The sequence below is a fragment of the Tetrao urogallus genome (genome assembly GCF_951394365.1).
Source record: "Tetrao urogallus genome assembly, chromosome: 2".
In the NCBI taxonomy this organism is placed as follows: domain Eukaryota; kingdom Metazoa; phylum Chordata; class Aves; order Galliformes; family Phasianidae; genus Tetrao; species Tetrao urogallus.
Window position 1 is genome coordinate 38186133 of NC_136814.1, and position 25136 is coordinate 38211268.

The window sequence follows — 25136 nt, forward strand, 5'->3', positions numbered from 1 at the left end:
TCATAGAGTACAGTGTCGTTAAGCTTTTGGTTTTAGCTGTCCACAGTTCTGTGAGCTGATTTGGGTCACTGAAGGTGTTCTCTCAACAAACAGCTTTGTAGTATACTAAATGAATTTGTACACACGTTGTGATGTAAGAGCTGTTTTTGTGTTTTTTTTGAACATACATATTCATTTATGAAGAAATTAATTAACATATGATGTTTGCATTTCAGCTGCCTCCGGATTAGTGTCTGCACTCTACAGCATTTCCCGAAGCTTCGTGGTTCTGACTGTCCTGTATGCATTTTGCTTCAGTGCAGTGAAGGTAAGCTGAAACACTAAAAAAATCAATATTTCAGTCTAAAACTTCCTGTTGCTTAACTTCGTGTCACTTGGGAGATCAAGACTGTTTGGTGCTACACTGTTGTTGATATTTGTCAAGATAAGCTTTACAAGCTATGTGTTAGGTTCTGCCTGTTAGCTGCACTGAAATACTTGAAACTGCAGTAGAAATACTAAGATAAATGTTTGCTCATGACTGCTTGCTTCTTTGCATAGATCATTATGAAAGGATCCTTTGTATTTCCATGATGAAGTCTAACATCAACTCTTATGCTTAAATGATATAACTCCTGTGAAAAGCAGGCTAAATTTGACTCAAATTCCTGGTAAGGTTTGTATTTCCCCAGGAGGGGGAAAAATTTTTTTTGTTGCTTTGTAACAGTATACCTGGAGGTGCTGAAGCTCTGAGCATCACTTTGGATTTGCACACTGGTGTTTGCTGATATTTCTGTGCACTGGAAAAGTTTGTACATGCATTTTTTTAGGACATAAAAACCCATTAAGGAGTATGCTTTACTGTTGCTGTTATCAGTAGGTGACCTGTTTGTTCTGTGCAATGAGCCACCAGCCACATAACTGTGCAGCCTTGTTGCTGCCAAGTCAGACAGGCACTGAGTCAGTCCCAAATCTTCTTCTCCTCCATTTTTGGTGTGTAGGATTTACTGTGGAACATCATTGTACTCACCTGGCAGGGGAGACACTATGATCAGGGAGGTGGTTTTCCCAGGACGAGGCTCATCCCCTGCTCTCCAGTGTGTTGGTCCCTGTAATTTCCCCAAATATGGGAAACTCAGCTGCATAATTTGTGATAGTGGGGGACTGTGTTTGTGCTAAACTACCTGAAAGGAGGTTGTGGCAAGATGGGGGTTGGCCTCTTATCTTATGTGACTAGTGATAGGTCTATAGGAAGTGGCCTCAAGTTGTGCCAGGGGAGTTTCAGGTTGGGTACTAGGAAAACATTTTTTCTCTGAAAAAATGGTTAGATGCTGGGACAGGCAGCCAAGGAAGGTGATTAAATCCCTGTCCCTGAGGGTGTTCCAGAAACTTTTCAGTGTTGCACTGAGGGGCGTGTTTTAGTGAAGAAATACTGGTGATAGGTGGATGGTTGGACTGGATGATCTTGGAGGTCTTTTGCAACCTTAGTGATTCTATGATTCTATGATTTCAGACAAGTCTTTGCAGATGAAGTTCAAAGTCAGAAAGTGAGTGTAATGCATGCAAGTTTTGTATGTGCCTTTCTTTGGCTATTTTGAAGAGAAAATAGAGAATAATAAGAATCTTATGTTCTGCTTGGGCAGACCAGTGGATCACCTAACCAAATACCGGGTAGCACATCAGTAGCATAGGAACTTCAGGTTAGGACTTCATGACCATTTTTTGTTGCTCATTCCCATACTATTCAGCCACTGTCCACAATTATTGGCTTAGATCTCTTGGAGACTGCATCTCTGCAGATTTTATTCAGTCAGCATTGTCCTTGAGTTTGCCTAATGTTCTGAATGTGCTTATACTGCATGCCTCCACAGTGGCAACTAATTCCAGATCTCCACTGAGTTCAGTGTGAAGAAAAGCTTATTTCATCATGTCTTCCCTATTGCTTGTATTGCAGTATTGGTGGAATAACAGGTTGGCATTCATTCTATCTGCTGCCTTGGCAATTCTGTAGTCCTTGGTTGTACCCACCTCAGCCATATCATCTTTTAGTTGAAGATACCCAGTCTTTCTAGTGTCTCTTTGTGAAGCAGGTACTCTTTTTCTGGAAAATAACTGTTAGTTGCTCTGCACTACACCTGCCCTTAGTGTGTATCTCTCCTGCAGTTTTTACTTTTCTAAACAAAAGATAACATTGAACTTCTGGCTGTCTTCAAGTCTGCTGTAAAATTCCCGGTGACCACGGTGAGACCACAATTTCATCCTAGATTTGTTGTAAAATGTATCTTTTGAGGGGTAGTCTTTTAACATTGTTTCATGACAGGCTAGATGCTGTCAGTGCTTGTGCAGGAGTGCACCAGGATGTGCAGTGATATGCAAGCTGTTTTCAACATCTTGCAGGAGTATGCCAGAGGATACTATGTGATGCTACACATCTGTAGCACAGTGGTACTATCGGATCTTTGTTTAAGGGATTTCTTTAAGAAAGACAAACGTTTCAGAATTGGCTTTTAACAATTTTTATTTAAAATTTTGAATATGGACCTTAAATCAAACACGGTCAATTACAATGTTTTAATTATCTATCACAGATGAGCAGAGCAGGCTGTGCTTGTGTTTTTAACCATTCCCAATAGTAAGGTAAAATGTGTTAAGCCACCATTTTATCTTGCCCCTGGGTGGTTTGAATCCATGCATAATAATTTATGGCAATTCAGCTGCTGAGTAGTGGTGCATTAACACACTAGTAAGTATCTTTGAGCATGTTGATGTACTCTCAGGGAATCTTGGTCACCAGATTCACATAGTATATCAGTTACACTGGTTTGACCTTGCCCAACTGTGTGGTGCTAGAAAGCCTAACTACTTCTCTTGTGCAGTGTCCTAAAGTAGCTGGTATTCCTGCAACATTCTTCCAAATGTGTTGATGATTCAGAAAGGGGCAGATAGGATGTAGAGGGTCGCTTCCATAAGAATGGAAGGAGTGAGGAAAAATCCACAAGGTGAGACAGGATGGAGGAGGGAGAAACAGTGAGGAAAAAGAGAGACTGCTGTATGGAAGGAAGAAATTGACTCGAACAACTATCTGACAGGCAAATAAAAACCTGTGAAAACAATCATTTTTCCTCTATGCTTGGCAGAGGACAGTTTGCTAGTTGGGGGCAGGGAAGCTGTGTGATGGATACTTAATAAAAAAAAAAAAAAAAAAAAAAAGGTTTTGTATATAGTGTTAAAGAAAAGCCTCTTAAAATATTCTGTGGACTGCTTTCTCAGTGTAATAGTTGAAATTACAACATGCAGGTGGCTTTGTAGATAAGCAATCTCCTCATGGATTAGACTTCAAACTGCTTAGAAGTATGCTACCCTGAAGTTGTAGAGTGCTATGAAAGATTTACAAGATATCTGCTGTAAATTACCAATATTAAGTGCAGACTTTCTGTTCATACAGAAATTACAGTTAATTTGAATTTTTATGGCACTATTATTATGGAGACAGTTCTGAGAAGGTTAATTTAAAGCATGTAAAGATGATTCGACTTGATTCAGCTCATAATCTCAGTCCACTGGGGTGCTTGCAATCTCGTGTTTTTTTCTGCTAGAAAAGTGCACTTGTATTACCCTTCTGTGTTCTTCAGTCAGGTCTAGAGCTTTTTGTCTTTTGGACTTATAACATTTCAAGAGAATGATTCTGTCAGATTTATTCTTTCATTAGTGGAGGATAAGTAAGATCAGAGGGGTCTGATCCTGAATAGCGACAACTGTGAAAGATGATCTAATACCTGTGTAAGAAACTAGAACTGTTCTGATATATAATGGGCTACAACTTGTCATCCTAATCAAATCAAGATGGATTTTTGATGCATTAGAAATCACAGATTCTAGCTCAAAAGTAGGCAAGTCCTATAGTCTGCCTCACTGAGATGTTTTCACAAAGATAATAAGTACGTAGTTGTCTTTACAATAGGAAGGGTATCTCTTTCACTCTTTAGCTTTACAGCTATTTTATAATTTTCCTTTTTACTTTCTTTATTCTTAGTTTTTTGAAAAAAAGATGAAAGCCAAATTTCCAGTAGTTTATGGATGTCAAAAATCTTTGCAATCAAAAAGATTCAGGGCAGGAAAACATGGCAGAAATCCTGTATCAGAAGAGGGTCTGAGTTGCAGAGCTTATTACTTGGCTGAAATGTGGCATTCTTGAATGTAAGCACTTGTTTATTGGCAGAATATCGTATAGCTCAGCAGGTGTAACGAGCAGAGTTCCATTTCCTGAAATAAATTGCAGAGCAGAATGGATCTATCTAAGTGGTTGTGTGCTTGTTACTGGTGAACGATTGCTCACATCAAATGCTCAGGCTGAGGGCTCATTCCAGCAGTATCAGACTTGAGCCTTTCCTTCCCGAAATGCTTCTTGTGTTCCAATTATGGTCTTCCATGGTGAAACAGCCTAGCCTAATTTCTCTGTGTACATTAATTATTCTAAAAGGAAAGATAGTATTTCTTAAGAAGATCATTAGAATAATAGTTTGTTCTATGGTTTTCTTTTGTTATTAGAAGAAATAAATAATGTTTATTCTAGGTCTGTGTTTTTAGGTGAGATTTTTCTTGCTCGTTTTTAGAACCTCAAACTATACATACATATTCTAAATATCAGGAATTAATTGCAAAATTTTGTTGCAACTATTTTAGAGGATTGAATTCACATTAACTAATTCTTTGCTCTATAACTCTCATTTCGGAAGGAAAAAATCAAGGAGAATTGAGCAATTGTTCTGAAGTACGTCCTCAGAACGGTGCAAGTACTCAAGTTAACTTTCTACAATCTAAAATGAGTTCTGATGTGGGGTGAATAGCCCTGGTGCTGAAATCCTGCACCTTATGCAGGCCTATTTTGTTGTGGTATTATTTTGTACAAAACAGAGATGCTCTGTGGAAAGAGTAGCTTTGTTGTATAAACCTATCATTAACTTAATTGTTACTGATTTTGTTTCGATGAGTTGACTGAGAAAGCTTATCATGTAGTATTCTTATAAGTTAATCCTATGATCTGCAGACAAAATTTGATTTGCCCAAAGAGTTAATGAGGCCATGCTCCTCTTTTTTAATGACCTTCCAGCTCCTTTGCTATCCCATAACCAGAAGTGTTTCTCTGTAGTGGCTAAAATGCGCATACCATCTAAACAGTGATGGATGATCCCTAATCTTGTGTTAGTAGTGAATGGGATGTTGGATCATATGGCAGGCTGCTTAAATGTCCATCGTGTATCTGAATTGGAATCATATGATGAAAGTAAAAGAGGAGAAAGGCCAAGGTCATTCACAGTATTTCCTAGCAGCTACTCCAGAAAACTCTGAAACAAGAAAAAAATGGCTGTAATCCCAGGTTTCCATCTGTCTATTTGAAACCTTGAGGACTTTTCTACCCATCAAGAGAGGATGCTATTTGTTACAGAGGTTGGTTGAAGGCACCTGTTGTGAGAGGAGCACATTTTCAAGTCTTGGCTGTGTGTTTTGTTGTAGCTGGTGAACAGAAGTTCCATTGGCGTTAACTCCGAGTCACTGCATATGTTTTTGTTATGCAGTTGTGTTCTGCCAGTCAAGGAGGGGTGATTTGGCTACAGCTTTCAGGTGCTACAAAACGTCTTTTCAGACATCTTCTGACGTGACACAACCATGTCATGAGTAGTACAACACCACCTGCTTATGCAGCCTTGCATGTAATACTGCATACTCTGACCTTGATTTCAGAAGAAGAAGAGCCTTTGTTTCTAAAGTCCAGAGAACTGAACTTTTCCTGGTTTCTTTGAGATAGTTTTCATCTCTCAAGCCTGTGTTTAATGGTATCATTACCCCTTATTCAAGTTTTTTCCAGGTTGTCTGAAAACTTTCACTTATGTTCACTTGATTAAAAAGCTCTAAATTCTGGATATAGTTGGATCACTTCTTTTTGTCCTTTCTTGAGTTGTCACATCTAATAGAACTGCTTTTTCAGTTTTCTGCTTTTTTGTAGCTATTGGGTGTTGAGTTTACTTTAGAATTATCTATGTCCACTTTAGTCTGGCTTTATTTCTGATCTCAGTTTCAGTCCTGTAATCTTGTACAGAAATTGGCAGCTCTAATAGCTACCTTACTTTTGATACATGAAAGGGTTATCTCTTTTTCCTGGAGGAGATGCTTTTCTATTCAGATATTATATTCACCAGACTGAAGACACAAGAACTTCTGGGCTTCCTATTTCACTTGAGTAGAATAGTTAATGAGCTGATTTTTGTCTCCTGTTTCATCTGTTTTGGGTTTCTTTTGAATATTTAATGGATGTTTAAATATCATATATGCCTTCCTATTTTTTCCACATACATTGTCTGGAATTCTTCTATCTTGATATCTGTCTTTAGCATTCCAGTGCATCAGTATGTTGCAGTGGAGCGGAAGAGCACATTCTCAAAGCTCAAATCAGTCTGTCCTTCTCTTTTGCCTTCTGTTTCAATCTGTTGGTTTGGATTTGAAGTTCATCCAGAGCTAGTTAATTGTTCATTTGTGCTCCAACTTTCTATTTAGTTATTTGTCTATCAACTGCTTAAGGAACTTGGGGATTATTTTTACTCAGCCTGTGAAAATTTTATATATTGGACCTAGGTCCAAAAAATTAAACTGATAAGAATGTGTTTAAATGTGGCATAGCTGCCTCCTTTTAGTACAAGTTATTTAGTTTTTATTTTTCCATTGCTTTATACCTGAAGAAAGTGTTTGCTGCTAATTTATTTATCATTTCTGTGGACAGTTACTGAAAATCCTATGAGTATTCTAAACCATTCTTAGCTCACAATTGATGTAGTTTGGCTTGTTGCTTAATGAGTTCTAAACTCATTAATCACTATAACAGTGCTTCTTGATTCCTGTTTTCAACGATGTAGGCTTCATCTGTGTACTAATAATTTAGAAATATTTGTCTTTGGGTTTTATAATGGGAAAGAATTGCACGCATACATCTCCCTTGGTCTGCTAAGACCATCCAAAACTATTTCTAAACAGCTCTTAATGGACCCTTGTATATACACAGAATTCCCAGATGCGTAAGTGACCAAAAAATAGGAACATAGGATTATTAGAAAGCTTTGTTTCTTCTTGATAAAATACTTCCAGCGCTGCTGGAGGTTTTGAAGTCAAGGCTCATCAATTTTATGTATTTTACAATTTAAAGACCCTTGAGGTTCAAGCAAGAGCTATTAGGAACGTTAATTTTGGAGAGAATTGTCAGATAACACGCTTTTCAGTGAGTGATGTTTGCAGCTGTAGTCACACTTGCACTTCACACTTCAGTCACTTCACACTTGCACTTCAGTCATAACTCCAGTAGTTATGCTCTTAGATTTGTGTGTATATTATGAACTTATTGTCCAGATATAATAGAAAAAGAACACGTCTGCAGAATCTAATATGGCCCAAGTTTACTTTTATGTCATTGTATAGAAATTTAGAAATCTGCAATTCTTGTTTGGGGATAAACTCAACATTATGTGCAACATGAGTATTAATGTTCCCTGCATGATGTTGCCTGTCTTATTCTCTAGCCTAGGAATCACAGTCACAGACTGGGACACTACTGAGTAAGGTGACATGCACACAAGCATACCCCCAGATCAGTTCCATCCCTAAGGATTTTAAATTTCTTCAGTGAAAATACAGCTATAAATAAGCAGTCAGAAGTGCAAATAAAGAGAACTTTGATTAGAAGTTGGTAGTTTATTGCTTACCGAGGTTTTGTAGTCTTACATGAATGTAAAGTTTTGTATTCTGTGTGTGATGGGAAGATAAGGCTAGTGGGCATCTCTCTCTGGAACTTGTATCTAGCAAGTGTATCACAAGGGCCATGAATAATTGAGGTTTCCTGGTCAATGTGTTCAATGGAAACAGGGTATCCATGGTAACAAAGCTGTCTTACAGTTAACCCCATGCAGAGCATGTCAGTGTTACCATTTTCTTATAAGTCTGGGAGTGGGATGTTATTCCCTTTTACAATTTCATTCAAATAGCATTTTCTAAGTTCCGAAATAAAATAACATTTATTGGAATTTACCACCACACATGAGGAACAGCTGACTTTCATCAGCTGCCTTGCATACTCTGATACAAGTAATAGGGTAGATCCATAATGAAACTAGGTAGTGGAAGGAAAGAGAGAGGAAAAGAAATACAAGATTAGTTAAATAACGATGAAATGATGCGACGGTGTAAAATTAGAAGGTCTGTGTACTTTTTGAAGAAAAACTGGAGTTTTTCCACTATATTTAAAAGACAAAACAATCACCATGCAAAATACCTTCACCGTTTCTTCCTTGAATTAGCATAAGTGAAGGATACTAATGCTGTATCGGTCTATCAAGACTGTGAGTTAAGAGGACTATTCTTTTTTGTTGCTGTAGCTTAAAAGCAACGAAAATCAACAGAATGCATGCACACACAAAAAATAACAACCCACAGCCACAAAGAAAATAAGTAAAGAACAACCAAAATCAAGAATTCTACTTACCACTGGTTCAGCTGTTTTCAAAGCACTCTCTCTGGAGTACAACACATGATTTGTTTTAGTGTATCTTTGAAAGACACAAGTTTGCTACATGCATTATTTTTTTTTTTTTAGAGAAGTAAAAAAGGATAAATAATGTAGGACAGAAAGCTACTATCAACACTCTTCAAAAAAATATGCTTTACTTTCTACCCCAACCAGTGGTAAGAGACTTGTAACTTCAAAGACACCTTTATCTTCCTGCTCAGTGGATTGTGCTGGGATTAGACAGTTCTGCAGTTGAAGTGGGACACCACCCCCAGTCACTTCATCTGTTTTAACTCACCACTTTTATCCTTAACCCTATAAGGCAATTTCACTTGTTTTAAAAATGACTACATGAGTGTCTGCATCAAAGTCAAAAGTGTATGTGAAAGTACTATGTGTCACCTCGTCCAAATGAGATAGAGTAGGCAGTCAAACTCACTTTCTAGGATGACAGATAATGCCAGCTTCCTAGACTAAAACCTGTCATTTCTGTTTTCCTACTGTGAAGAATCATTGTCCAATTATTGACTATATTGTTTTTTCATCCTTTTTTAATTTAAAACTCTACCAGGCATTGTTAGTGGGGGAGGAAGTGACAAAATGGAACAGGGATGCTAGAGAAATTATGCCTTTGTGCTTTTTTTTTTTTTTTTGAAAGCATTGTTTAGTATTATCCCCCAAAACCCTCTTTCCCAGCCATATAGTGAATATTGATGCCTATCCTGCCTGCCTTTCTAGCTGAGAGCTCAGTTTTCAGGGGTCAATTAAAAGGCACTTTGAAAGGGGAGCACAGGCTAGCCCAGGACAGAAGCTGTTCATAGAATGCAGTAAATGTGAAAGTAGAGTTCTTGAGCAATTACTGGGACCTGGGGAAGTGGCCATTTGACATGGTGCTGGGGAAGGCTGTGGAGCAGATCATCCGGAGTGCCATCACACAGCATGTACAGGACAGTCAAGTGACAAGGTTCACACAGCGTGGGTTTCTGAAAGGCAGGTCCTGCTTAACTAACCTGGTTTCCTTCTATGTCACAGTGCCCTGCTTTTTTGATGAGGGAAAGGCTGTGGATGTAATCAACCTAGACTTTAGTAAAGCTTTTGATAGTTTCCCACTGGTTTTCTTTCTTGGAAAAACTGGTTGTTCGTGGCTTGGATGGGCATATGCTGCACTGGGTAAAAAAAAACTGGCAGGTTGGTGGGTCCCAAAGAGTTGTGATGAATGGAGTTAAATTCAGCTGGAGGCAAATCACAAGTGGTGTCCCCCAGGGCTCAGTACTGGGGCCAATTCTCTTTAACATCTTCATCAACGATCTGAACAAAGAGATCATGTGCACCTTCAGTAAGTTTGCAGATGTCTGTATGTCAGACGGATGTATTGATAGGAAGGCTTTACAGAGGGGTTTGGACGGGCTGGACTGGTGGGCTGAAGCTGCCTGTATGACATTCAATAAGGCTATGTGATGGGTTTAGCACTTGGGTCCCAACTGAGGGAAGAGAGGTTGGACAGCTGCCTGGCAGAAAAGGATCCAGGGGTACTGGATACAGAATAGGCTACAATTCTGGCATTTACAAAAAAAATTGGCTTCAGTAACTTTTCTGCAATGTCTTGAAGAATATTAATTTCTGACCTGAGACGAAGTATGGGAAAAATTAGACTAAAATGTACCTAGTCCAAAACCTGGGAATGACCAAATGAAAAACAGAATTGAATAGTGAAGTTTAACTTGGTTAGAAGAGAAATGGCTGTGCATCTGACCCACATTTGTGTCCTCCAAAGCAAAAATTTGTATCGTTTTACAGCTAGGATTTACAATGTTTAAGACTCTAATTTGTAGCTGAGGATTCCACAGATGAGGCACTGGTCATATTAATTGTTCATTAAGCTTTCTATTCCTCCACTTACTATCTCTAGCCAATTTTAGCTGCTTAAGTCACCCAGAAGTAATTTCTCATCTTGATTATGCCCAGTGTGCTAATGAGTGTTTGAATTGCTCTCTTTTACCCCTGCTTAAGGACAGTGGCTAGTGCTCTCACTCTCTACGATGTTACATAGCTTGCAGGGCCTAGATATATTATACACAAAAGCAGAAAGATATAGGATTCAGGTGCCAAAACTGTACCCCAGCTTGGTGATGCTGGCTTTTGTTACAAGCAATCTGGCCACAGGTCAAGGAAACGTATCAGTTTACAGTTTAAACAAGTACTCTGCACATAATTTCACTTGTCTCATTAGTAAATAAATTCACTTATGTTTCATTTTAACAAAAAACTGCCTTTAGAGTTTAAACAGGAAAACTTGTTTTTTACATGGTTTCTAAGCTAATTGCTGGTAATGTGGGAATTACAGTAATATTATCACAAAATGTGATAATATTGTAATAACTTAGTCTTTTTCACTATAATGGACTTTGACGTGATAAGGAATTGTAAAATCTTGATTGATAGCATAGAGATCTAGATGCTGCACATTTAATGTTACAGCATAGCTTTGCCTACTTTTAAAAGAAAAACAGTACTGCATTCCTAACTTGTAAATGCTCTGCTTTCTGTTCCCATGTCCAGGAACCCTGGGATGCACAGCACATTCCAGCATTGTTTTCTGCTTTCTGTGGTCTGCTAGTTGCACTTTCTTATCACCTCAGCAGACAAAGCAGTGACCCATCTGTACTGATGTAAGTTGCCTGCAATTTTATTTATGGATTTCCTTGTATAGCACACAGATTTTGGTTTCCTCAGAGTAATATCTGGGTTTCAGAGCTGTTAGGGGATTGTCTTCCAAAAGTAGAGTGGTTAAGTGGAAATTCCTTGGTAAATTCTGATTGCATGGTTGGTGTTAGTCTTGTAAGCAAATGAAGTGCTGCAGCCAGATCAGCAGTATGGCTGGTTTTCTTTATGCAACACTTCCAAATCCTCTGGGGTGGATTCCACCCTCTGGGAAATGGCATGCTTGCCGCATTGGAGAATAATGATTTGGTTGAGATGACTTTCAGTCTGCTGATGCGTTGGTGATGCCTTGGCAAAGAAGAAGGACTTGTAATGTGTGGGGATGTGGCTTTGAGATCACTCTTCCCTTTTTTGCTCTGACGTGCTCTGCTAAAGGCAGCTAAAGAGAGTTTATGTGTATTAGGAGCTGATGCTGGGAACAAGGAAGATCCAGGGAAGAAATTCTTCAGATAATGTGAGAGTGAGCTGTATGCAGATCCATAGCTTTGGAGCAGTAGTCATGAGCTTTCCTGGGTGGAGCTGTATTATCTTCTGGGAGGCTGTGATGGTGTACAAGTAGCTGGGCGTTAACTTGTATGGTGTGGAATTAAGCAACAAATGGGCTTCATGTTGCCATTATCACCTTGTCATCTGGGATTCTGTTTCACAGACATCTTGGTCTTTCCTAGCATGATGCAGGGAGACTATTTAGCTTTGGTCTAGAATACACACAGTTAAATTGCAAATCAGCGTGAAAGTGTGAGCTCTTTAAATTTTGGAATCATTTAAATAATTGTACTTTTTTTCCCCCACTCTCCTGGAAGGACAGGCCAACTCTTTAACTTCCTTACTAATGTAAAAACTTTTCTTACCTTAAAAAGCTTGCTATAAAGAAGGCATCTTATATTGTTAAAACTGTTTCATCTTTTAACTTTAGTTCCTGATCCTTAATCAAATCCTCAGCAGTTGAAATTATTGTTAAATTTCTTGTTTAAGTTTTAAAAATATCAAATATCTTTATGCAACTGTGAGGAAAATGTGTAGTCCTTTTAAGTTTTAGGGCAACTCTGAATTTGAAGGAAGTTAAGATGATTGGAAATGGTGTTTAAGAGATGACTTGTGACATCAAGATGGAGAAAGTAGCACATCAATCTTGAACTGGGTTTCATAAAGAGCTCCCATATTGGTTTTGGCTTACCTGAATTAATAAGGGGCATGAACACAAGAGTACCCTCTTAACTCATTCCTCTAGTTGACCGAGGCACATTAATTGGACTGTTCTGGTTGTTGAGGCCCCTTGATATTGTGAAGAGGAAGGAAGTTTTACTGTGATCAAAGGTTGAGCTGGTTTGTATCATCTCCAGCTATGCAATGATAAGGTAGCTACTACATACATGATGAAGGAAAACTGAGGCTGTTCTTCCTCCTCTGCCTGTTTCTTTGCTCTCCTCACTTCATATGTATTATATCTGTTAGACATGTTCAGAAGTATCCTAACCACATGTGTTTTTAAACAGGTCCCTAATTCAATGCAAATATGTCCCTCACTTTCTGCGTCAACAATTTGAAGATTCATCAGCAGATCCACTCCCAGAAAAAATGAGAGAATCGGTGGTAAGACTTTTTATTTATTTATCTTCTGTGCAAAACTCTGTCACATCCAATTTTCCCACTGAAGGACCATTTAGATATTTAGTAATTTAAACATTTAAATTAATTATATGGGACAGATATATATCCTGTTCTTTTAAATCCACAGATATAAACTGTGGGAAATAATTCTAGATTTCTCTTGGGAGAGACCAGAATGGAGGGAGAACTGGTATCCAGGAGAAGCTGCTCTCAGAGAGTACATGTGGGAAGATTATCAAGTTTCTGAAAGTACTAGGGAGTGTTGGAGATTTCCTGCAGTTGTGAACTGTCATGCTTCCAGTTACCAGACAGCAATTCCTTCTGATTACATACCTAATGCCTGCTTTTAGCCTTTGCAACAGAAGCGATCATTCCTGTAGTCCTGAATGTTTGCAGAAGCAAGAAGTGTCCAGAGTGTCTAGGAGACAAGCTGTGATTTTTATTTTTATTTTTATTTATTTATTTATTTATTTATTTATTTATTTTTACCTTCAGACATGATCTGAGAGTCAATAGTGCTCAGTGGTACAGGTCGCTAGTGTGGTAGCTGGCCTGGCCTCTGGGTATCTCTTAAAAAGGGATGCATTTCTCTTGCACATATTGTATTCACTAGACATTTTATAATGTGTTACATAGTCTAAGCTAAGCATGTGAGGTGATTCCATACTGTTTCCTACTTCTCATTGCTTAGCTGCTGCATAGATTATTTCCTACACTGTATGATGTTACTTTAAACTGCTTACTCTAATAAGGCCCACACAAGATTGATATGTCGGTTCCCGTCGTCTGCATTGAGCTATAGCTTCTTATAAACTATGCTATTTGTACCAGCACCACATTTCCAATACGAATGTAACAGAGAAAGTAAACGAGTATTTATGTTAAAATTTTGCTATATTTTGCTATATTTTGCCACGTTGTCAGTCTTTTCTTGTACAGTGTGTTGCAGATGTAACTGAAAGTTTCTCATTCTCTGGTATTTATATTGCACTTGTATCTTTTGTTGATAGTACCCATCTTGGAGCAGGATAGAATGATTTCATCTGTTCTGAGGATGGAATCTTGCCAAAGGAATGAAGCAGTTAATGCAGCTGTCCTTGTAACTGGCTGCATTTCACAGTGCAAAGGGAAACCTTAAACAACACTTCAGTATTTTGAGAGGAAAAAAGTACTGAGAGAATGAACAAAATCTCATCTAAGATCCTGACTGTCATTTGAAAATGGAGTCATGAAAATGGAGACTCTATGCCTATTTTTGTGTCAGTAATGTGCATAGTGGTCTGATGTCGTATACCAACAGAGTTACCATGTGTTTCAACTGCATTTGGGCAGATCTGATGGATCTGGGAACATAGAACCACAGGGATGACTGCTGTGGGACTGGTCAGGCATAGGATTCCATTTCTTTGTCATGTTTCCTGACGCCCATATTTTGCTAGTGGTGCTTTATTTTATTGTTTGATTGATTTTGTTTATTGGTTGGTCTTTTTGTTTTGTTTTGGTAAGTGGGATTTCCAACACCTTTTTCTCTCAAGGCTTTATTTGGTTTTGGGGAGTTGGCACTGTTTAACACCCTATGCTGCTGCTTCTAGAACAGAGGCTGTTTACCTTTGATGTTGCTGAAACTTCCTAGTTCTTTGCATTACTCTTTTTCTGTGCTGGTTTCCTTCAATCTGCATAAAAGCTGTAAGCAAATTTATTTGCTCAGTGTTGATTAGTAGTGCTAGTTCTTGCTCAATGAGAGATCTCTTGAAGAATGAGAGCAGCTTCTGACTAATGCAGGCTCTTTGTCTAGTTCCTGTGTTAACTGGTACACTTAAACCAGTTTGCCACAGGACTCTCATTGCTATCTCACAGTGCAGCACTAATACAGCAAGTAGGGAAGAACTGAAGCACTGAAAAGTGCATGTGCCTCAAGTTTGAGGAACGCAATCAAGCCACAATCTCTGCTGACCAACCTTGCAATAAAAACCACGTATAGATTGTAAGACTCAACTGACTTTTAAAAGCAGTGTCAGAGGACATGAAAATGCCACACAGCAGAACAGCCCTGCTCTGGTCTATATGCATGTGTATGGTGTGCATAACGTGACACTGAAATAAGACCCTTTTGAAACAGAAATGCTGAGATATACAAAATTAATTCACACCATTAAACAGCTGAAGGCAGCAAATTAGATTGATATTGAAAATTAATCTGTTGTATTCTCTATTGGCTTGATATTAACGTTAGCAGTAATAAATGCATCATCTCTAATGTTTAGTTCCATGACCTTTACTATTTTCCTTTGCTTGAATAACTGTGTAAGATTTGCCAGCTTTGGAAACCAGAATTATGAAACAGCTGTGAAGGATAATTGACCATTCAGCTTTGAGAATGGAGCTTCCTACCCTTACAATTAATTTCTGTCGGCATCCACATGGCTGATTGCTAGATTAACCAGTGGCTTGAAGGTATTAATGCGTTAAATTCAAACCCAGGTTCCTTCCTGGTCTTTAATGCAAACATATGCATAACTAGTAAAAGGATTTGTACAAAGCTCCAAAAGCATAATTGAAAATAATTTTTAAACAAATGAATCCTGCTGCAACATGTAAAATCTCTGAGGCATGAGACATATTACATGAGATGTAATATTGTTGGGTTGGGTTTTTTCTTTTTTCTCTCGAGTGTAAAATGGAGGAAAAAAACCATCTGTTTTCACCCCAACTATAACACTCTAGTAATGGCTATTTCTCATTGCAGAGATATTAACTGTGATCAGAGGTTAACTTTTCTATGTTGGACCCATTAAAATAAAGGACTTAAGCATAGTATTGTAGAGTCATTCAGCAATCAATTCATAAGTGTCTGTGGTTGGGAATGGAATCTGAAATTCTGCTTTATACAGCTGGAGGACAGAATTGTGTCCAAGATAGGCATTTGCATAGCAGCAGCTAGGAAGATAAAGGGGTGCCAAGAGCAGGAGAGTGTCCTACTTCCTATCCATGAAGACAGCAGGATGATGTCTTAACTCATTTTGAATTTCACAGAATTCAGTCTCCTTCTGAAAATGTATTGTGGTTCTCTTCAGGTGAGCTGAATAAACCTCATTCTTACGATACACAGTCATGCTGCTGTCAGCTCTTCAAGCAGCTCACAGAGAGGTGCAAACTGAGTTCAGTTTTATATGAGATGACTGTTTTGCAACCCTGCAGAAAAAGCAGCCATGGAATAAGAGCCAGAACATGTCTGTGCTTCCTGCTCTGCCTCCCTTTGTGTGGCTCACTGCTCTACCAGTAGAGTCACATTCCTTCTTGTGTTTTTCTGTGTCTTTGGGCACTTCCTCTTCCTACTGAAGGCAAGTGGAAGCCACAAGACCCATCTCTACAGCAACCTTTAGACGGATGCCCAGGGCATCCTGTTGGAAGGTAGCTTTGAATTCCCTTCAGGCAGAGAACAACTGCTCAGGGTCAGCCATTTCTTGTGGGTCTTGGCCATTATGCCCTCACGCAAAACAAAGTTACTCCTGCCCGGCTTTGTTTTAGAAAGAAAAAGAACTAAACTGTGAGAAGCTTGAATAATGTCTGCCACATCAAGAAGGATCTCCTGCCTCCTGTGGGGACTATTGTGAAAGTCAGCAGCTGAAGCAGTTCTGTGCAAGGGCAAGGGGGTAAGCCTAACCATAAATAAAACTTTAGCCACACTAGGTACTGTCAAAGTTGGAACATAACTATCAAATTTGGATTCAAATAGCTGAATAGTGAGTGTTACTCTGAAAACGAAGGCCTTTTCCTGCATCTGACTCTTAATGTGTCAAAAGCAGTGCAAACACAGTAGGAAGAACACTTGCAAAGGCAAAGATAGGAAAAATGGGAAATAGCAGTCCTGTGTAATACAGTTTTTGTAGTACATTTTGCTTGTTGATAACCTGGTCTGCGTACAGAATGGGAAGCAAGGGTGCCTTTCCTCTTCCCTCCAGTATCCATTATTATCACTACTTCTGACTTTGACTAAATATTTGATACAGTTCTTAAAATGGCAGCTTCTTCAGTCACCTGATTACAAAAAACACACAGCTGTCACTGTAATAGGAATCCTTTTTGGTTGTGAAGGGAAGCTTGAAAATGTGGTTTGTTTAATTGTTTTTATAAGCTTGTTTTAAGTGATTGACTAGTTGGATTCAGCTGTGCAGAAAAATGGTACTTAATGAGGACTTTTCATAATATATCTCTGCAAAAGGGCTGAAGCACAGGGCTACGTAAACAGGGCACTGCTCAGCTTTCTCAGATAATGAATTTTGCAGTAAAATGCTGTTGCTTTAAGTTGACTTTGTATGAAATAGCTTTAAAAAGATTGGAAAAATTTAAAAAGTATCTCAATTTTATGAGTTGGTAATAAATCCTGTATCTATCTTTATTGGGATTTTATCCATGATTTTTTAGTACTGCTTCTCTCTTGTGAGAGAAGGTCTAAGCCAGTTTGAGAGAACCTGTGGGAATATGTAGGGATGAAGGGTTTTCTCAGTGAAGACCTTTTCTGTAAGCTCCCTAGCGTGATTTTCCTCATCCATACAATGTCCAAGAAGAATGGGACAAGGCCAGTGGGACTGTGTCTTGTGAGGATGGTTGGGAAGAGTCCAACAGAACTCTGTGCCTCCGCATTTATGGTCCTTGCTGAGTACAGTGCCATCTGAAGAGAGCGTAGCTTGAGGAGTACAGGGAGTGCTTCTCTTTTGTTTTTCTGAGCAATCTGAGAAAAGAAAGGACAACTTAATAAAGCTCAAAAATTCAGCTAAATGGGATTAGAGTTTCACGGGACAAAGCAAAAGTACTTCTTGAGCCTGAAGGCTTTCTAGTCCTGCTGAATTTCAAAGGCCTGCTGCAGTAAGTGGAAGTGCTGATGCTGGTGACCTTTTACTAAGAAGCATCTTGTAACAGAGTGACAGGCAGCCTAAATATAGTGGTTGCTACCAGCTTGCCTGGTAATTTTACAAATGCGTCTGTTGTTCACTTCTGCTTTCTTATCCCTTATTCTTAGGTTTGCTATCCCATCAATATTTTATGGTTGGTTTTTTTTTTTTCTTTTCTCTGATGAGATAAAGGAAAATTACCTAGATTGCAGCGCTAGGAAACTGGATGAATTTCAAATTCTAACAAAGTGTTTTATTCTGCATAGTATTTCTAGATGGTTTTGAATTATAGCATAAATCATTTTTTAAACCAAGATCTAAAAGTGATTATATATGCATGTGATGACTTAGCACTAATATTGGCTGTTGAAGTTGAATATCCCATTCACAAACCTAGGAGAAGATTTTCACCTACTCAGACAGATATTTGAGTGACCTCTGAAGTACAATTCAGAAGATCACAGAGCTCGAAAGCTATCTTGTTTATTTGTTTACTGAGAATGACATTTTAATCACAAGAAAAGCAGTCTAGAAAGATCATGATATTTTTCTAATCTTTTAAAACAAAATTACTCCTACCCTACTTATAAACCTTTATATGAAGGCACGCTTGTCCTTGTGTTATCATTGAGTGATAGCAGAAAAATGGCCTTGTCTGAAACCCATAAAATCTTGCTGAAATTTCACTTCTGATACAGAAAATCAGAGAATGGGACATGTCACTTCAGAACATAATAAATGTATTAGCTTGTGTGTTTGAAGGCATTACAGAAAAGCATGAGTCATTCCAATAATGCAAGCAAATCTAAAGAAATTGTAACGCTTGCAGATAGGTAATGGAACCAGAATTTTTATTTCCAAAAATAAAAATGCCATAATGTGAAAGAGTTATTTTCCTTAAATAGAATTAGGCTCAGTGTGAAAATTGTATTGCTTTCATTTATCTAGTGTTAAAACCAAATTTAAAAATACAATTTAAAGTTAGTCACGATGAAGATAAACATGGTTTCTTGACACGCCCAGCGTATGAAGAAATAATTTCACAAAGCAGAGTGGAGAGAACACTTTTGTATCAGGGAGTGATGATTAGCCTTACCACAAGACAGTCTGCAAGTAATTTAGAAGAGAGTAATTTACTTTATCTAGGTAAAATGGTATTGGTGTGCTAATTTGGTATAAAATAATTTTCACAGAAAGAAGTTTTGAAATCGGATCTCATTGTCTGCACAGCAGCAGCTGTTCTGTCATTTGCTGTGAGTGCCAGCACTGTGTTTCTATCATTAAGGGTATGTGTCCTTTTTTTTTTTTTTTTTTCTTTTTCTAAGGTATTATCTCTTATGTAAAATCACAGAATATGTTAGCTGGAAGATACTGGGGAAAGGGAAGTTTGAGAAAATGTATTTACTGGCTGTGATAAGTTAATGCTTTTTGACGTGCAGTGTGAATTAGAATGTGGATATTTGCATCAGGCAAAATATTACTTACTTGGTGTCTATTTCCCTAAGCCTTTGCACATATGCACCTCTTCTATGATATGCAACCTGAGAGACAGAGTGGATAAATCCAATCATTTGCATTTTCTCCTCTATTTAGGAGGAAAAATGGTGAATTGTCTCTGCAAAATTTATATTTCTAAATACATACGCCTGTGAAATGAATTTGAATGGGGGAGGGGGGGTGGGGGGGAGAATATTAATTGGGTAGAAATCTCATTATAAGGACATGTTTTAAAACAAACAAAAAGTTATTTGCAAATTATAACCATGTGTTTGTTTTTTTTTTTTTTTCCTCATTTGGCCTAGCCATTTCTCAGCATTGTCCTGTTTGCTTTAGCATGGACTGTGGGATTTGTAACACATTACATACTTCCTCAGCTTCGCAAGCATCACCCCTGGCTGTGGATCTCCCACCCCATACTTAAAAGCAAAGAACACCAGCAACGGGAAGTGAGAGGTTTGTAATGAAATCTTATCTAAACAATGGATGTCGTGGCTTGCAGCCTGTCTTGATTTAAAAACAAAAATCCAGAAAGAACAAAGCAGAGGGAATAATTTGTTTTCTGTTTGATAAGATGTTACATGAGTGTTTTTTTTCTCAGGGCTAAACAGTTCCTGCTCTCAGCCTCTGGTTGTGTGTCAAATAGTAAGGTCTCTTAATCTTAGTTGCCTTAAGTAGGCTTTCATGAACCACCATCTGATCTGCTTTCTACTTTTGCATTACAATACCATTATTTGCTGTGTTGCTTGATGTGTTGGCATTTCAAGTGGTTTCTTTTTGTCGTCACAGAATTATGTATTATTTGAACAGTATGGATGATGCAACCTAGTTTTAATTTCTATGCTATTAGAAGAACAGTAAAATTGGAAGAAATTGTGAAGATTTGTTACTGGTAACTGTTCTTTCTGGCTTTAACAGGTAGTGCCATGATGCGTAGGAGTATCTGTTAATATTTTAGAATGCTGGGGCCTGATTTCCTATTCTTGATAGTGTTGTTTCCACAAGCAGCTAGCATACTTTGAGAAGGATGGCATTTTTTTCCCCTTGGCTCTCATCTTTTATTTGCTACCAGCCTAAAGCTTGCTTGTCATTTCTTGATGGATCCTCTGCCTTAATCATTCTCAGTATATGTTTCTGAGGTGTTTGAAGGCAATGTTGTGAGAACACAATCTGCTGAGAGACTTCAGTCTGTTCTCCAGCTGAACAACAAAAGAGTTCAGATCGCTAAGCAAAACCATGCATTAAGAATTTAAATCTTCTTTAAAAAAAAATCACGTCTTTCAAAACAATTACTTTCCAAACAAGGCTTGGGTATGAAAAACTACCCAAAAAACTTTACTGAGGGTTGCTTTTTAACTTCTACTGCAATGCATGAAGGAAAGTGTAGTAGAAATATGGAACTTTTTAAAGATCATTACCAGCTGAAAACATCGTTCAGGGCTTTCTCTCACTGATTATCAGTAATTTTGATGAGTGTCCAAATTTCACTATTTTTTACATCAACTTAATAATAAAAAGACTAATGTGGGATTTCTTTGCTTTGTCCTGATTAAATCTGTCTTCATTTGTCAGGAAACATTTTCTTAAATGCAATGATTCAGCTTTTGAAAAGGTTGAAGGTAGAGTTCTGCTAGACTGATCTCCACAGACAAGTTATCTTCTGCTTTGAGATCAGCTACCCACGCTACCTGCTGCAGGCAGCAGGATATTTTGCTTCCTTTGCAGTTCTGATTTTACATGTGATCTAATTCCTTACTTTGAGTTTTAAGAACAATTGTGATGTTCTGGTCGTGTGTGAAGAAAACAGAGTTTTATGTACATTATACGTTGTTTTTTTTCTCCAGTCTCTTGGGCTTCTGTAGAGGCTTTTTATTATGTTCTCAGATGAGACAGGCTGAGTAAAAGGTTGGGTAATCCCTTTGATAGATATGTCTGACAGACTATCTTCTTTCTTTCACTCTGTAAGAAAAATGTAGGAGCAGAGTTTAAAGGTTCTCTATGTGTTTAGAAGGAGAAGCTTGGAAAAAGACAGTATCCTCTAGTTGTCAGGCATGGACAGTAATGAGACAAACACATCGAACAAGGGATTTTTTAGGAGCTTTGACTGCATAGAATTTCATTTTCAACTTCCTCATTTTTGACAAGTGGATTCCTATGGTAAAGATGAATGATTGCTAGCACTTAGATGAGCAGCTGGTAATGACAATTCCATGAGTTTACTCTAGGTTTGTTTCATAGACTTCAGATGAGCCATTTAGACTTTCAGGCCCTCCACAGTATAGCAGTTATGAGAACAGTTCTCATGATGTACCTATGAGATACCTCATTTATTTTGTGTTATTTTGACTGACTGCAGGAAGAAAGAGTGAGCTTATGGTACAATGCATAGAAAGTGCCAGGCTGTCTGAAAAACCCTAACACACTAGGCTGTCTTTTTCTTTCTCACCACTACTACTTTTATATCCCACAGATTCATCTCAGCCATTTTCAAATCATCCATTTTTATCCCTAGGTCCCCTCTGAACATATGCTCTTTTTCTCACTGCGTTGGCTATGCATGCCTTGCTCCTGTGGCTACTTTCCTTTTGGTCTACTTGATGTGCACATCTCTTTATTCAAGCCTGAGTTCCTAAACAGAGCTCAGCTTTGGACAACCAGATGAAGTTCTTTAGTAGAGAACAGAAGCTCTGAGAGCAATTAGGAGAAGGAGCGAATAAGAGCTAGGTTCCAAAATAGATATCTTGCTGTGTATATGAGCTTAGGAAGTAGCTGTTCAGCATGTTTTTTTTCCTGTCATTAAGAAGTTATGTGTGGGGGGGGTTGTTTACACACAATAATTTCCATTTCTGCAGGGAAAGAGTATTGGAAATTCAGAAGCTGGCATCATTATTTCTGACTCATTACCAACTTCTGCCTTTTGCAGTTTTTTTTTTCCCAATAGCCTTGTCTACCTCAGCTGAGAATAAACATTACTCTTTTCCATACACTGATGTTTCTGTACTCAGTTCACCTGAGTTCGCATATAGATATTTAGTTGCACAGAGCATTCAGTTCTTGTTTAATTCTCCTGTTAAGCCTGTGATGTTTTAAAAAAAAAAAAAAAAAAAAAAAAAAAGTCTGCTGCCTGAGATAATGGTATGAGGTTCTGTAGGTCATCCACCAGGTCAGTGCTGAAGAGAGTCTCTCCTGAACAATTACATCACTAGAGGTGCTATTCAGTTCAGTGATTAGTAATGGAATTGTATAGAATCCACTGTTACTTAGAATCTACGTGGACCACCTCTTACCATTTGAGATTTTTTTCATGAATGCAATTCTAAAAAGCTAAACAGATACTCTCTAAATTGAGAGAGCTAAATGATTTCCCTGTTACAAAAGAATTAGGAATTTCTTTGTGCCATAAATTAGTTGGTTGATTATCCTTGTTCACGTAAGCTGACTCACTTCTTTACTTTTACATTATTGCAGTACAAAAATGCAGGTAATTTGATGAAATGTTCTGTTTTCTGAATTTTTATTTCAGATGCTGCTCATTTGATGTGGTTTGAAAGGCTGTATGTGTGGCTTCAGTGCTTTGAGAAGTATGTCTTATATCCAGCTATAATATTGAATGCCCTCACCATTGATGCTTTCTCCATTAGTAAATACAAGAAGCTTGGTACACAGTAAGTTGATTATAACTCATTCATGTGATTAGTAGACTACTCAGACATAGACTGAAGACTGAGAAATGAAATTGGTTTCTCAAAGAAGTCTGCATGCTTATCACAGTTTGCGTGTGCCATTATTAGTTTCCATATACAACAATCATTGGTTCTGCTGAAAGGAAAAAAACAAAGCTGCCTTAGAGTACTCAAAGACATGACCCCAGTGAGAGACAGAGAAATTAAAAGATTAAAGAGCTATATATAGATATATATGGAATGTCTGAATGTCAATTAAAAGCAAGACACACTATAAGAGGCAGCAGGTGTTTGATGAGTATAAGCACAGTGGGGTAACTGGAATTAATCAGATGAAAATGAGAAATCTAGGCTGGATATCAGGAAACGTTTCCGAACTGAGGATTTTTAGGACTACAGCATAGGCTCCCAAAGGAATTATCATCAGTTTTCCCACTCAGGTCAGGCTAAACTGTATAAAATATTTAATATAGAATGGCAGGTAGTCCTGCATTAAGAGAGCATTAAGAGAGGCTTCAGAAAGATAGGTATGTAAGAGGTTTTTTTTTCTTTTTTTTTTTTTCCCCTGAAGTCTGTCTCTGATATTAAGCAGAATTGGCAGTGCTGATCCGTGGACTCACAGTATGATCCTTGCAGACAGCCTTTTATGGGAAATATTTTGGTTGGTGACTTACCTACTGCAGATATTCAGCAGGCTTAGTTTCTGCAGTATCCCCAGTGAGCAGAGTTTCTGCAGAATGACGCAGATAACAAAAACAAAGAAACAGTGTTCAGGAAGGAAGGTTCCAGTAACAGGAAAAACTGTGGAGGGGAGGAGGAGTTCTTAAAGTATTGATAAGATTTTAGATTTTAAATTTTACATCAAATTTTTATTAAAAAAAAAAGAAAGCATGTTTTATTTATTCTTCTCCCTCAGAGAATAACAAAGCTTTAGGAACAATAGACATTTTAATTTATATATATATATATATATATATGTATACATATATGTATAAAAATATATTTATAATATATAAATATTTACATCCCTTGCTTTTGGGGGCTAAAACTAGGACTGTGGCATTAGTCAGATTTTTCTGTGTATACCTCCCTAACAACTACTCTTTCAGAGAGATTCTCAGTGGTCACTTGGAGATGGCCTATATAGTTCCCTATTGACCTTTTACTCCCAGGCCTTGGGAGATGTGAAGGCAGAGGCATTCAGGAGTTTAGGTGTATTGCATGGGGTAAGACTGAGTTCATGCTCACTTCTGTATTTGCTTCTGTGAGACTGGGAGAACTAAACAGTAATCAAAATGCCATTTGTTAGTAGTTAGCAGACATGACTGAATACATGTACAGAGCAAATACGTAGGGTTAAGAAGGTACTGTTTTTTATGTAGTCATTCCTCAAAGCTGGATTACGCTTTAAAGTATTGCCTCCCTTGAGCATTCAAAAGTAGTGAGTCAGTCTCTCAAAAATCTTGAGATTAAAGAAAGTAATTACATTTCTCTGTCTCTGACCATTTAGCCTGTAGGAGAATAACACAACAGTCCTTTCCTTCCCCATCCTCTGTGTGTTTGTGTGATTGCTTTGGATTTAAAACTACCTTTAAGCATGCCAGTAAAAATACAGTTCCTGACTGCTGTTTCAAAGAAGTTCCACTCAGGTATGCCCAAACTGCAGTCAAAGATATGGTATGACGTAGAGAGGGTAGACTATATCTATTATAAAAAGGAGGAGAATCAACTTTTTACTCGGGTAGATAGCAACAGGATAAGGGGGAATGGTTTTAAGCTCAAAAAAGGAGGGCTTAGATTGGATATCAGGGGGAAGTTCTTCACAGAGAGAGAGTGGTGAGGTGCTGAAACAGGCTGTCCAGGGAGGCTGTGGATGCACCATCCCTGGAGCTGTTAAAAACCAGGTTGAATGGAGCCCTGGGCAACCTGGTCTAGTATCAGATCTGGAGATTGGTGGCCCTGCCTGTGGCAGGGGGCTGGAATTTGATTATCCTTGGGTTCCCTTCCAACCCAAGTTATTCTGTGATCCTTTATACTGGCAGTGGTGGAACTGTAGCTCTTTTCAAACCATTGAATGAGTGTTGCTGTGGCAAGACTGCTGCTGGCCTTAGTGGTACAGATTGGTTTTTGCGATGTTTACCCAGGTTACAGTTGTATCAGTGGATTGCAAGGAAGATGAACTTGTTTTCTTTATGTTTGTGTTTT

The 25136-nt window shown here is 38.1% G+C and overlaps 1 protein-coding gene across 1 annotated transcript in view; it reads left to right on the top strand.

Moving 5' to 3' along the window:
* Nucleotides 1-25136, top strand: part of PCNX2 (pecanex 2) — a gene marked incomplete at its 3' end in the record, with an annotated part of 150273 nt that overhangs the window by 53303 nt on the left and 71834 nt on the right. The window contains exons 15-20 of the mRNA XM_079550866.1: nt 216-307; nt 11087-11196; nt 12745-12841; nt 18945-19037; nt 19554-19704; nt 22772-22913. Of these exons, the coding sequence (XP_079406992.1) occupies nt 216-307; nt 11087-11196; nt 12745-12841; nt 18945-19037; nt 19554-19704; nt 22772-22913 (685 nt within the window). The remainder of the gene's footprint in view (nt 1-215; nt 308-11086; nt 11197-12744; nt 12842-18944; nt 19038-19553; nt 19705-22771; nt 22914-25136) is intronic.